The 14,438-nt window shown below is 38.7% G+C and overlaps 1 protein-coding gene across 6 annotated transcripts in view; it reads right to left on the bottom strand.

Annotated features, from left to right (window-relative positions):
* LOC111867347 (ran-binding protein 3) overlaps positions 1–14,438 on the bottom strand; it is a 68,616-nt gene that overhangs the window by 37,888 nt on the left and 16,290 nt on the right. For 5 of the 6 annotated variants that reach the window (XM_033752649.1, XM_023857116.2, XM_023857118.2 and 2 more), the window contains 4 exons: positions 12,002–12,161; positions 6,375–6,641; positions 5,116–5,431; positions 836–956 (listed from right to left, as the gene is read on the bottom strand). In XM_033752649.1, coding sequence (XP_033608540.1) covers positions 836–956; positions 5,116–5,431; positions 6,375–6,641; positions 12,002–12,161 — 864 coding nt within the window. The remainder of the gene's footprint in view (positions 1–835; positions 957–5,115; positions 5,432–6,374; positions 6,642–12,001; positions 12,162–14,438) is intronic. The other variant, XM_023857117.2, reaches the window with a different exon arrangement.

Raw genomic sequence — 14,438 nt, 5'->3', positions numbered from 1 at the left:
CGGTGACGTAACGCGCAACGCTACGTACCCGTAATCAACTTCCTACTGATGACGTGGCACTCATTACGCAACCGGCAAGCACTGCAGCTATATAAGTGAGCTGCACAGCTGGTACGAGTCAGTTCTACTGTAGCAGTCGGCGACGTCAGTTGTACTGAGTTGTACAGTGACAGCCACCGAGTTGTACTGAGACAGTCAGCGAGTCCTGGAGCTACCGCCGAGTTAGCCAGCAACTAGTCAGTTGTATTGTGGCATTTTTCAGTGTACTAATTGTGATACTGCAGATAGCAGTAATCGTCAGATTGTAATTTGGGTGATTGTGAGAGTGGATGTGAAATAAAAGTCGCTACATAAAATATGGCGTGAAGTTATTTGTCGCGATATACGCCCGATACGCGACAGTATGCATATTGAGCATAGTGATTTCCAATTTCCCTTCAAGGGTTAGGTAATGTACAATGTGGATCACAACAAAATAATTAGTGTAACATAGCAGAAATCTCAATGGGCTTTATGTTAATACTCTGTATTTGCTTTCCTTTCTACGTGCAAATTGTCATGCACTGAAGCAACTCCAAACCCGTAACTGTTCCCTTTCTGCCTCTCTGAATTTACTCCATACTAACTTTTACAAAATTCCAAATTAAGGTATAATAAAATAAGATATCTGAAAAGCTGTACTTTGGTGATTTTGTATTTAGACAATAGTAGTTCGCATCAAAGGCAAGTCACTGATTTGTTCCCATCACCAGCAAATGGAAGGCACTGCATCTGAACATCCAAACCCAGAATTCTAGCTAAAACAGATTACTCATACCATTCTCTACACACTTACAACAACTCTTTCATGAAGATTCTGACCAAACACAAATCCTGTCACTGTCGCTGTTGGGGCTGAGGAGGTTGTAGCTGTAGAAGTTGAGGTAGCACTTGTACAAGCCATATTTCCACATGAACTGAAGAAAATAAAAAAAGAGTTGTTAAAATCAGAGACAAAACCTGGTATTTCATACTTAATTACAGAGTAAATATGAATTTAATTCTACAGTGTCTGCTAGCCAATGTCATATACCTAATAGCTCTTGCCATCCATATGAACACAAACTACATATATGGAATTAATTCCCTATTAAATCGATTCCACACATATCCAGTAACCAAAACAGCAAAACAAACAGAAATAAACACCATTAAAGACATACAACGAAATAATGAATATAACACAAACCTACACAAAAAAAAAACTACTTCCACAACCACAAAAACAAAACACACTGACTCCCAGCACCAAATCACAAAATGGGCCATTTTTACATATATTGCAGCAAAGTATGTAGAATTACCAAGCTCTTTAAAAACACACAAATAAAAGTAGCCTTTCGCATACAAAACAAAATAAAAAATATATCAGAGCACCATACACAAAGAGATAAATACAACCATAGCAGCAACTATCAAATTAAATGTCTAGACTGCTCATTAAAGTACAATGGGCAAACAGAAAGAATATTCACACCATCAGAAACAACAGCAGAAATTCTGCATATTCAGGTCATGTGTCAACACAGCATACATATGGAACAAGAACAGATATTATGGATGTCATGAGGACAGGAAGGTAGGGCAGATATATAAATACCTTGGAAAAATATCACATCTAATAAAGCAGTATGAACAACTTGCATATGAATGACATTACAAGAACTTTACAACAGATAGCAGCACAGATGCCTCCCAGATAGATATATAAGCAAAAACAATCACACTGAATGCCCATATAAAAGTCACCAACACTCGACTAATGGGAACATACACATACATACAAAGGGGGCATATAAGTATGGTCATGTGTCCAGCATACTGTGACTAATAATAATGGGTTCTGGATTCAGTGATTGGATTTGTTAACACCTTCTTGTGCAACCACTCTTAATCACAATCAATTATAGCGCTATTGCTAATCTACCCACTTCACAAATCAGTAGGACATGCTCCATTCTTGTTCTCATTCTGTCGTACTCCTACAGCTGCTAGCTTCAAAATTCGACTCTCTTATATTTCCTCGGCACGAACCACACAGCACAGAATATACAGCCCCTCTATTATTGTGGAGGTGTGTTACCATGCAGTTCCCTTGCAAACAGCCTCAGCATGGACCACATGGAAAACACCTTTCATTCTGTCGCATACAGTTATAGCAGTGTGTTTACTGATCAGATTCCCAGCAATGGATGTCCTTTATGGTCACATGATGTTATGTGAATTACTCAGCAACAGCTGTGTACAAAGAATCTGCCTCCACCACAATGTGCTTACCAAGCTGTTGCCCAGAAATCGGTCTACATGTCACACTATATAAAAAGAAAATAACATATACGTGGTGCAATCCAAAAATTCCCGAAATTTTAAGTTTGTGCGTAAATAGTTATGAGTACATTGAAATACTGCTAGGTGTCTCCCCACACACCTTTCTTGAATCAGTGCGGCAAGCGGCGTTGAGTTGAGTGGTTGGGTTTATTGTTGATGAACGTGTTTCCATTGTTGTGTTTGTGTGAGTTTGTGGTTTTGCGATGCCTGACCTGAGAGAGCAGCGTCTGTATAAAGTTTTGTTTTACACTTGGGAAAACTGCTGCAGAAACGCACCAAATGTTGAAGCAAGCTTTTGGTGACAACAGTTTAGGCCAGACACAAACTTATGACTGGTATAAATGTTTCAATAATGGCTGTACATCGACTGATGATGACGATCGTTCAGCGGCCATCAACTGGCACCACACCAGAAAATGTCACAAAAGTTAGGGATCTGACCTCTGTAACACCTTGGGACTAAGTTATGGTACATGTCAACGAATTTTGTCAGAGGAACTGAACATGAGGAGGATTGCGGTGAAGTTTGTACCATGACTGCTGCAAAATGAATGGAAGCGGCATCGCTTGGAAGTCTGCAGGGAACTTCAGCAACAGCTTCAAGAGGATCCAAACTTTCTTTTGAAGGTTGTCACTGGGTACGAAAGTTGGGTTTATGGCTACGAACCTGAAAGTAAGCAGCAACCGTTGCAATGGAAGAGCCCTTCTTCACCTCAGCCAAAAAAAAAGCTCGACAAGTCAAGAGCAACATTAAGTCCATGTTGATCTGTTTCTTTTTATACTGACGGGATTCTTCATTAGGAGTTTGTTCCGCCTGGTCAGACAGTCAGTAAAGAGTTCTATCACGATGTTCTAAGGCGTTTGAGGGAGGACATGAGGAGAAAACGTCCAGAGAAGGGGCACATGAACGACTGGGTACTCCACCATGACAACGCATGACCGCATACGGCTTACATTGTGCAGGAATTTTTGGCTAAACCCAAGATGGCAGTTGTACCCCACCCACCGTACTTGCCAGACTTAGCTCCATGTGACTTTTTTCTCTTCCCCAAGAAGAAAATCAAGTTGAAGGGGCGAAGATTTGATACAGTTGAGGAAATTCAAGCGAAAATGCAGATGGTACTAAACACCCTAACAAAGAAAGACTTCCAGGATCCATTTCAAAAGTGGCAGAAACGCTGGGATCGGTGTATGCGCTCCCAAGGGGACTACTTTGATGGTGATGGTGCAGAATAAGATCTAGGTAAGATGTAATAGTTTTTATTAATATATTTTGGGAACTTTTGGATTGCACCACGTAGATGCATAAAAATATCAACTATATAGTAATGATAGGACTTTGAATATTGCAGATAAAAATTAGAATGATAACAACACCACACCAATGTTGACAGGGCTAAATAAAACAACACAAGTACGCAATATTAAAGTAACCACCAAAATTCAAAATTTGTAAAATCTGACAATAACAAGGATTGTAAACATACATTATACATTACAGAATCATTGATGTGGCAAGAGAAAAAGAGCGAAAAAAAGGATAAAGAGTTATGTTTTCCAGTTTGTGAAGAGAGCAGCATTAATGACAAGTGAATGTGTAGAGTAACACTTGAAAAAATTTAATCTTTTCTCCATAGAAGAGAGAGGCCTACTACAGTCATACCAGACAATCACGTAGGACAGATCCTCAGTTTCCAGTCCTCTAGTCACTCCTACTTGCAAGCAACAGCTACACAGTGTTGTGCCACTTCACTTTCATGGGAATTGTAACAGAAAATCTATGGCAGAAGCATTTACAAAAATGGATGCTACCAAACCATTCATAGTGTCAATACTAATGTGATAGCAAAACATAACTACCAAACTGACCATTCAATTCTTCTTTTAGAACTCAAATTATTTAATCATTCTCATTCAATTATGCCAGTCACCATCAATCACAGTGGCGCATGTCTAAAGTATGAAATGTCTTTGCTCACTCGAATGCTGGAATTGTGGGTTCAAATCCCACTCAAGGCATGAATGTTTGTCTGTGTTTACTCTGCATTTCTGCAGGTAGTGGTCTTGTGCCAGGCTGATCCCCAATCCAAGGAGTTCTACTGACTGTCTAAAATTAAGGTACTGAAGTGAAATGAATTGTTTCATGGATGTCCTATCCTCCAAGTGGGAGCAACATGGAGGGACAAATTGATGGACAGACAGATGCTAATCACCAATAATCTACTGCAAATTCAATCCTAACAGCGAAATATTGTAGAATTCATAAGTTTTAGCAGTACTGAGTTATTTTTTTTCAAGAAACCTCACTCCAATAGGAAGACGGAAACACAGACCAAAAATACTCAACTTTGGTACTAAATACAATCACAATTCAGCATCCACAGCTGCCATGTTTGTTTGATGATTGGTACCATAAAGATAATGATCCCTACAGCCATGTGCATGGTACTCAAAGTAAGAATATTCAGTTATTAAACTTACATGGCACTCTTTTCAGTATAAAACTCAAATGTGACAACATAATTTGAACACAGAGAAAGTATTACATAATTAACATTAATTTCCTTGTAAGATTTTTCTCATTTTCACAAGTTAGAATGAGATAACCACAAGTATTCACTGTTTGATTTTCGGAGTGTCTTACATTTTCAGGCATAATATATATAATGTGCACTAATACTAGTTTTTTATGTTGTTATGAGTCCCAATTACAGTATGACACACTTTTATTGTAGCTGAAGATCTTACCTTTCTTCTGTAGGGTGCGATGGTGTTCCAAGTGGCACAAACTTTGGAGGGGTCATAATTGCTCTGACACTTCTCTGAGATCCACAGTTACTAACACTGCCGCTATTACTGCTGTCTTCATCCGCCTGCTGTGAATCAGATTCTACTGCAGCCTTTGTGTCATCTTCATGCCTTACTGTTTCTGTAATGCTGTTTGTGCTATGCATTTCTGGTGAATTACTATTGCCACAGATTCCAACTTCCTCTGATATGAATGATGAATTATCCTCAGCCTTAACTCCATCACTTGAGGAAGTCATCACACTGTCTTGGGGTACTGTAACATAAAGTGGAGAAAATTTTTATCAGCACTATCACTTTCCCATTGAAGTCTCATATATATTTTGGGAATATTTACGAATAAATTAAATATCACATACAGCATAACATATTAAACAAATATTGTCCACTACTACATGGCATCAGAACCCAAAAGAAAAAGCCCCCAGACTTCCAGATCACTTTCAAGTGAATTGTTTTGATGTGACTACTATATGGAAAGCAGTAATTCGTACTGAAATGCAAGCCTAATCTAAATATAATCAAATTCATAAGTCATCTTTAACCTCTGCACAAGTGTAATAATGCAAAAGTACCAAAAATTAATCACAAGATTTACCACACTTCCATAAATTCGCCCATAAGTAGACAGTGCTAAAATGCAGTATTTTCAAAATAAAATAAAATTAGGTAACATAATAGTCCTTATCACAGGAAGAAACAGAAAACTGCATTGTGAGGAGCATCACAATTTGTACTTCTACATATTAGGATGCTCAAATCAAGGACAATGAGTAGTGCCTACAGCACATTGGCAGAGAAGAGAAATCCATACAGTATCAGTTGGAAAAGCTGAATCAAAGAGATTACTTGTAAGACACAGGCACAGATGGCAGAATAATATTATAATGAATATTAAAGAAATAGGATGGGAAAGCATGGACTGGATACATCTGGCTCAGGGTAAACACCAGTGACACGGTCTGCCTTCTGGGACATAACGTCGTGCAGTGTGCTAGAAGTTCACTGACATTCCGGAGAAACGTTCATGTTCATTTCTGAGCAGTAATTACTTTACTGTTACCTCATGAGTGAGTCACTGAACATGAACATTAATAATAAAATATGGATATGCATACATATTCGTCCTACATGCCACTCAATCAGATTAGCAATGAATATGAATTTTGTGGTATCTTCACATTATACAATCAACTTGCCTCTAGTAAAGGTATTTGCAAGAGATGGTGGTTTCAAGGGCAATCTACACTGAAATGTCCTTTGCTGTGGAGGCTCACTGCTTCCAAGTGCCAGCTGTGATGGTCGAAGGTACACTGCTCTGGGAGAAGCTGAAGAACCTAATGGAGTTTGTGATGAGGTAGCACAACTGAAGTTCGACACACTTCCAAATGTTGCTGGTTTCACAGCAAATGGGTTGCTACCAAAGACAACATTGCTCAGGCGAGATGCGGCTGAAACAGATGAACCTAATGAACATTAACTGTGTTAATAAGTAATCATAAATACTATTAGATAATAAACAGTCTCTATCTTGTAATTAATGATTTTTGGACATTTTTCGGAGACTGCACTCTGTCTCTATCCTTGGGTAAAAGCATACTCGCTAGCCTTAATTGACAGAGTTAGTCCCTGTCTCTGGACACTAGAACCAACATAAACCTTCAGCAAGAGTTATGAAAAACATTACAAAACTCCACATACATGAGGCCTTGCACCTATGGCCATTCACAATTCAAAGAGCAAAGCCCATAAAATCTGAGTATTATCAAAATAGAAGCCAACACTAAAGAGTCAAATTCTAAAATATTATAAAATCAATTACAGGTCACTGTCTTTCAGCTATCAAAATCAGGGATAAGACAGTTTTATATATATATTGTGACATGTTGCACAACAGAGAACCCCCCCACCAGCAGTGATGCGGCGGGTGAGTCAGCGCTCCGTCATCCCCCTCCGCACGGTATCGTAACGCGCAATGCGCGGTGACGTAAGACAGCGTGAAGTTATTTGTCGCATTATACACCCAACACGTGACAATTTGGTGTCAGAAGTGGGGTTTACGAGCTTAAACACGCCTTCATTTAGGAAGAAGTATTGAATTTATGAAAAAAAAAAAGAAAGAAAATGGAGCAGCAAAACATTCAGCTAATACTTGAAATGCTGAAAGAAATGAGGGCCGACTCGAAAGCCTGGCGAGAAGAAATGGCCGCAGAAAGAGAAGCCTTCCGAGCAGAAACGAGAGCCATCCAAGCAAGGATGGCCGCCATCCGAGAAAATATGCGCACCAGCCACATGGAGATGGTGTCCGATTTAAACCAGAGATAGAGGAAGAGACGATAGCCTACCAAGAGATGGAGGCACGGCTAGAAGTAGAAGAGCCAGCCTCAGTGGACATGACACCTGAAGCGGAAGAACTACGAGAGGTACCCGTACAAGACGCCAAAGTAATGCCGGTCAGAGAACCGAAGAAGAAAAGGCGCAGGGACCGACATCAGCGACAAAATAAGAAGAATCCGACATGGGAAAATTGCGGATCCCAGAATAAATTGGCCGTCGTACACAGGAAGGTGTCCCACCATGCAACAGTGGCATGGCGTCTGAGGAACATCCTCAGGAAGTCGTGGACCCGAGGAGATCATGTGTCCCAGATAAAGTTGGCTGCCACCTGTAGGAAGATATACCGTCGCGCGACAGTGGCACGACGTTGGAGAAATGACTTCAAGAAGGAAAGTCCCCAGGGAACCTTCGGATGCCAGCGGAAAGAAGGACCGCCAGCCGAGCAGGGACAGCAGAAGAAGTGGACCAGAAACAATTATACGAGAGAAATCCAGAAAGGATGGACTCCCAGATGGAAACAACTGGTGCGCCCGGAAGGCACCAAGGAAACCAAGAATCGAGACTTCGAGGACCAGCTACGGCTTGGAAGCAGGTGGGAATTTAACAAGACCCACAGGAGGACAAAGGGATTGGAAATTGCAAAGCGAATTTTCACACCTGTCCCATTACAGAGAAGTAAAATCTGGACACTGTGGAGGGGTCGACCCCCTCCAAAACGAAAAAAGACGCAGGGCACAGAAGAGGAGCCGGTAAAATAGAAGAACCGGCCTCCCCAGAGAGAGTGAATGTACCATAGAATGGAAGTGATGGATGAATGGGACACAACTGCATCTTCTGGCGAGCTGAAAGGAAACCGCTCGAGACGAGTTGGTCTTAAGAAGGGAGCGGTTGTAACGGCCGGAGAACAGATGCTGCAAGAACAGCCTCTNTATCTCAAGCACAGAGAATTAAAATTCAAGCAGATAAGAATTTCTAACTACCAAATAGGATCCCATAGAAAATAAAAACAATACCTAAATGAGGCATCTGCAAAGTACCAAAATAAAAATGTAACTTTCAAATAAAATATATATTGGCTGGAGCTGTACTTTTCTGACATCCACTTTAATGACAGGAGAGATTTACAAGTTGAGCTGACTGATTGGATGGCCTATCAGACACATGCATTTCCTGTAGGTGGTGTTTGGTATAATGTGCAAGACCTTTGGTTCTTTCCAACATATTTTGTGGGCCTTCTTTACATGCATGTTGGGTTAATTTTGATTTTTGAGCAGATTTTGTATCAGGTTGTATATGCATACTTCTAGAGGCCTGCTTATTTCATCGACGTAACATGTGTCATAATGCATGGAATACTGTACATGCATTGCTTCATCTGCTCGACATCTCTAACCGGTCAGTTTCCATTGGTCTCCCACAGAGTGTATGTTTAGTTTTGAAAATGGTCCTAACACTGAAGTGGTTCCCAATGCATCTTAATTTTTTGAAAATATCCGATATATGATATAAGGTATCATGTTACCATGGGGACAGAAAGTAGTGCCTATCCTTTCATAAGGCTTTTCTGTCAATGAAATTTTAGGTTTTGTGATTTCAGAACATATAATTACAATGAAAGCAACTTTTGAAAAACAAATGATACAGTAACTGACTATTCATGGTGCTGGAGGAGAAAAGTGGCATGGGTAATTAAACAGAAACAATAATCCAAAGGTCTAACCATGCTGCACTCAATTGTGAAAATCACTTTACTTCAAAGTAATCCCTTTAAACTTATGTATTTCTATTTGTTTCCACAATATCCTGGAACTCCAGTGCACTCAATTTCATTACACATCACACTCAACAAGAACATATACAAAAGTAAAAACAAATAAAAGTTGATACACTAAATGTAATATGTTTTATTTTCAAAACCATGTTTCTGCAATTTTTGTAACTGAATACAGAATAAAAACCCAAAGAATTGCTGAGTTTTTGGACTTTTTCCACCATCTGGTATTCTAGAAAATAGAAAATGTGACATTTTGGAAACTGGATCTGTTTCCGTCCTCGGGTGAGTGGGGGAAAAACACCTATTCATTTGGATCCCTCAGAAAGAGCTACCTCATAAAAGGTTAAACACAAAATAAATTTGAGAGAATGAAATAAAATAAAAAATGCACCCAACAGGTCCAAATTAAACTTTAAGAGCTCTGCTGACCACATAGTGGTTTCCCCAAAGAAAAAATGAAAATAAATCTTCAAATATACCATTTCTGGAGACATGGAGAGTACTATCTTCTAGTGTGTTTCAGAACAACATACTGACTCCATATTTGGGGTCAAAGGGTAAGTTATGCAAGAAACTAGCAATGAGTAGGCAGAGCGCACAGAGCCTATGAAGAGTACTATCTTCTGGGATGTAACACCAGTTAGTCTGGTGGAAGTACCAAATCATCACTCACCAAACTTTGTATAAGATTAAATAAATTTCAAGATATGTCAAGACTGCACAGTGATCTAACAGCAACAAAAACATAGTTAAACGATAATAAAACAGCCTGTATATTTGGGACAGAGAAATCATAAAATAATATGGATAAAAAGACTAACTCAAAAAATTAATCAGGATCACCAAGTCAAGGAGGATAAGAAGAGTGAAACCTGTAGCACACATGGAAAGATGAAAAATGTATATAAAATCTTGCTTTGAAAACCTGAGGGGGAATACTGGGCTACTATAAATTATTTGGATGATAATAAATTAGAGCATTTTTTAAACAGTTACAGATACATACATGAAACAACCTGAAGATATCTTGGAAACGCATGAATTTTATCTAGAAGTGTTCAATTCTTGCTCCATTAATTACTCTGCATACATCAATGTGATGCAACTGTGATTCACTTACATTCACTATGGTCTGTTAAATTCTTTCTTGAAGGAACTGTCACATATCCCTATATGAAGAAACTGCATGAAGGTCCAGGGGTCTAGTAGACCAAGGAATGAGTCCTGCTTGTCCTATCTAAGCCTTCTGCACTTGAGACGCCATTTTCCTTTGATAGTGATTGGAGTGCCACAAACAGCTGATGTATGACAAACAATACTGACAACCAAAACTTAACAAGTTTCCTTGCTGTTTTATGTTTGTATTTATAACCATCGTGAAAATACGCTGATTTATCATCCAAATCATTTACAATAGCCCTGTACTTGGGAGACCCAAGAAAAGATGGCACGAAATATTAAAACATACTGTCATGTGCTAGTAACTAGATACAGGATTTCAATTTGTAACTGAATTTACTGAACACTTATAACTCGTAAATACAAAACATTATACCAGTCTCACTGATTTACACATGCCAAAGATCTCTGTCGACACAAATAAATTTTTCTAGGTCTTCACTGGGCATTGCTTGGTATCGGCTCCTAACAATGAATATTACTTTGCTTCCGTGCTCACATCATTGTCTGCTGGTGACCCTCTAACAACTCATGACAGCAACTCAGTCAGACATATTGTTCCTGGTCCTCGCCAGCATAATCAATCTTGGTTTTGGATCCTGTTGAGACTCATGACCGTATTTTACTGTCTGATGGCTCTGGGAGCCTTCAGAACTCCTGTCCACTGCTAGCAGCTTGCCTCATTTGCCCTGTCTACATAGCCTTGGTATGAACTGCATAGAAAATGATGTTTCCCACAGTTCTTCTATTGTGGTGTTAGTAACTGTTCTCACAGAAAGGTGTTTACTGCACCTTTGCCTAGCAATGGTTGTCTCTTCTGGCTTTTGTGTCACACTATCTCAGAGAAACAGATTTTGAGGGTGTGGGCTGAATTAAATATTTAAATGTGAATATGGAAATTAGCCTTTGGTTTCTACAAAAGGAAAAACATTTCTTATCCATAGAGTTGATAGCTAATTATGAAGAAATGGTTTGTCAGGCAGCACAGCATTTAATATAAAATTTGTGGATACAGTTCTAACATACTTCACATTCCTAGCTATACCATTCATACGTCATCATTATGTAATAAAAATGGATATTAGCTATCAGTAGTGATGCAATCTGCATACCAACCCAAACATTCGTTAAGTCAACACGGGGATTGACTCTGGGACAACAAGCAGAATATTTTCTAGAGGGGTAAATGAAAAACTTTCAGTCTCAGGCAGGATATATAGTCATGCAAAATGACACTTTCTGAATTGGTACTTAATGGAGGTACTTTGCTGTAAATTTATTCCCATCTACCAGCTGCGAATTCACAGGACAAAAATAAGTGTTCACGTTGTACATAAGAACCATAAGAATCACACTCTAGGATTCAGGGATAGAACTTTTGGATGTGGTAACATGATCAGTGATCACACACTATTCATGACAAAGAAAGTCTTCTCTTCTAGAGATGTTCTACATGTCGTTTCACTGCATTCACATTTGTAAAGTAGTTTGCAAAGTGTCTAAGGTCTGTATACTGATTTAATATTTTTTAAATACCTAGTTTGCCACTGCCTCCAAATATGGGTTTTGTGGATGACAAAGAGTGGGTGACTGTAGAGCAGCGTGCTTTGTTCCCTTCGTTCTTACAACTGGCTGTTTCTTCCTCAGGCACATCCACCTTCATCATTATGGAAGATTTGTGTGATAATGAACTTTCCTGTCAATAGCAATATAAACATATAAAAGTATGTGTATGGACATAATGAGATATTTCAGTCCCTTAGTTTCACATTATTTGCAATAAATTAAGTTGTGGAATAAAATCCACATATTAGATTTCTTGCATTAAATTCAAGCAAATGTGAACCACATATCAAATTTTCACCTTTTGTTTTTATCAAATGTATGTGCTGTACAATGGTAAAATAACTACTAAACATTAGTTACATCCTGCATGAGTCTCTTGTGTACTCATAAACAAGAAACTAAAATGGGTTTAAAGAGCATCATCTTCTGGGATGTGACACTGTGTAGTCAAGTAGACATACACTGATGTTTTGGGGGAATATATACTGTCTCCATTTTCATGGTCAAAGAGTATGCCAAGCAGACAGAGCTGAGTGCTTACTGCCTTGCTTGGCTTACTCTTTGACCCTAAAGATGGAACCAAACGCTCCTCCAACAATTCAGGCTCTTTCCATCCTACATAAGATTTCAAACCAGAACACTGTACTCTTTATGATACAGTCTCCTAGGATTTGATTTTTATTCCAAAACTTAGCCAGTAAAAGAATCTAACAGAACTTAAAAACTTGCAAATCTGTGAAGCACACTGACAGTGAAATCATCTGAACTGGCTCAAAGTGTCACTATCCTCAGACTGTCACGGTTGAAATTTTAACAACTTCTTCGTTTATATAAAAACATTCTTGGCAAAGATTTTACAGAAGCTGACATTACTATAATATACAAATCCTGAACTGAGACAAGAAAACATAATATCTGGCAAAGTCCCTCTGGCCAAATGCTGAGATACTGCCACAACTGCTTCCTCCTGGGTCCTTTTTAACACCCATTAACAATTATCTTGTCACTTCTCATTTGATGCAATATCTGTATACTTACTCACTCACAGAGTAAGTCGATAACTGTGCAGCTACTCAAGAAGTTCCCAGCATTTTATGGAACCCAAAAGTTTATTATCATGCTCACAAGAGCCCTCCACTGTTCCCTATCCTGAGCCAGATAAATCCAATCCATACCATCCCGTCCTGTCTATGATCCAATTTAATATTGTCCACAGACCTAAGTCTTGGTCTTCCCAGTGGTCTCCTTCCTTCCGGCTTTCCCACCAATATCATGCATTCCTCCTCACTGCCATTCGTGCTAAATGCCCTGTCCATCCATCCTCCTTGACTTGATTATTCTAATTATACTTGGAGAACAGTACAAGTTATGCAGCTCCTCATTATACAGGTTTCTCCAACCTCCTGTCACTTCATCTCTCTTCAGTCCAAATATTCTCCTCAGCACCATGATCTCAAACACCCCCAGTCTATGTTCCTCCATTAATGTCAGAGACCACATTTCACACTTCAACAAAACCTCATGCAAAATTATAGTTCTGTATATTCCAAGTTTTATGTTTTCAGGTTATATTTGTATATTTGTGGAAAAGCTAATTAGCCAGTATCCTATATATGAAGGTGTACATCCTATAATTAGAAAGAGCCTGCTTGATAAGATTCCTGAAATAGCTAATATTCCAATTACCTTAGCAGAAGTCTTAAGCACAATCTCTTCTTTAAAGAATAAGACTTCCTGTGGATACGATGGGCTGTCCAATAAAATTATCAAGTTATGCGGTGAGCAGATAGCTAAACCACTCACCTATATCTATAACTTATCCTTATATACTGGAATATACCCAGATCGGCTAAAATATGCCAACATCATACCATGTTTTAAAAAGGGTGATGCATCCGAAATATCTAACTATAGGCCTATTTCTCTGTTGACAGGATTTTCCAAATTATTTGAAATATTAGTCTTTAATAGGTTAAAACAACAGTTGACAAATAATAATATTATTGTTGATGAGCAATATGGATTTAGAAATGGTGCATCGACACAAAATGCAATTTTTAACTTAACAAACTCAATATATAAAGCATGGAATAATAAGGAACTGGTAGTAGGTATTTTTTGTGACCTTACAAGGGCATTTGATTGCGTTAACCATGACTTGTTAATTCAAAAGTTGGAACACTATGGAATTAGAGGATCCATGTTGAAATGGTTTGAATCATACTTATTTAACAGGAAGCAGAGAACTCTATTACAGACTCAAAACCTTAACACTTCTGTTTCCAGATGGTTAACTAGCAGGCATGGTGTTCCCCAGGGCTCAGTATTGGGTCCATTACTGTTTAATGTCTACATCAATGACTTTCCTAGTATCCTAAAAGGTCTAGCTCATATCATTCTTTACGCT

This window comes from Cryptotermes secundus, unplaced genomic scaffold (assembly GCF_002891405.2).
Source record: "Cryptotermes secundus unplaced genomic scaffold, Csec_1.0 scaffold65, whole genome shotgun sequence".
Taxonomy (NCBI): domain Eukaryota; kingdom Metazoa; phylum Arthropoda; class Insecta; order Blattodea; family Kalotermitidae; genus Cryptotermes; species Cryptotermes secundus.
This window is presented reverse-complemented; position numbering and strand designations above follow the sequence as displayed.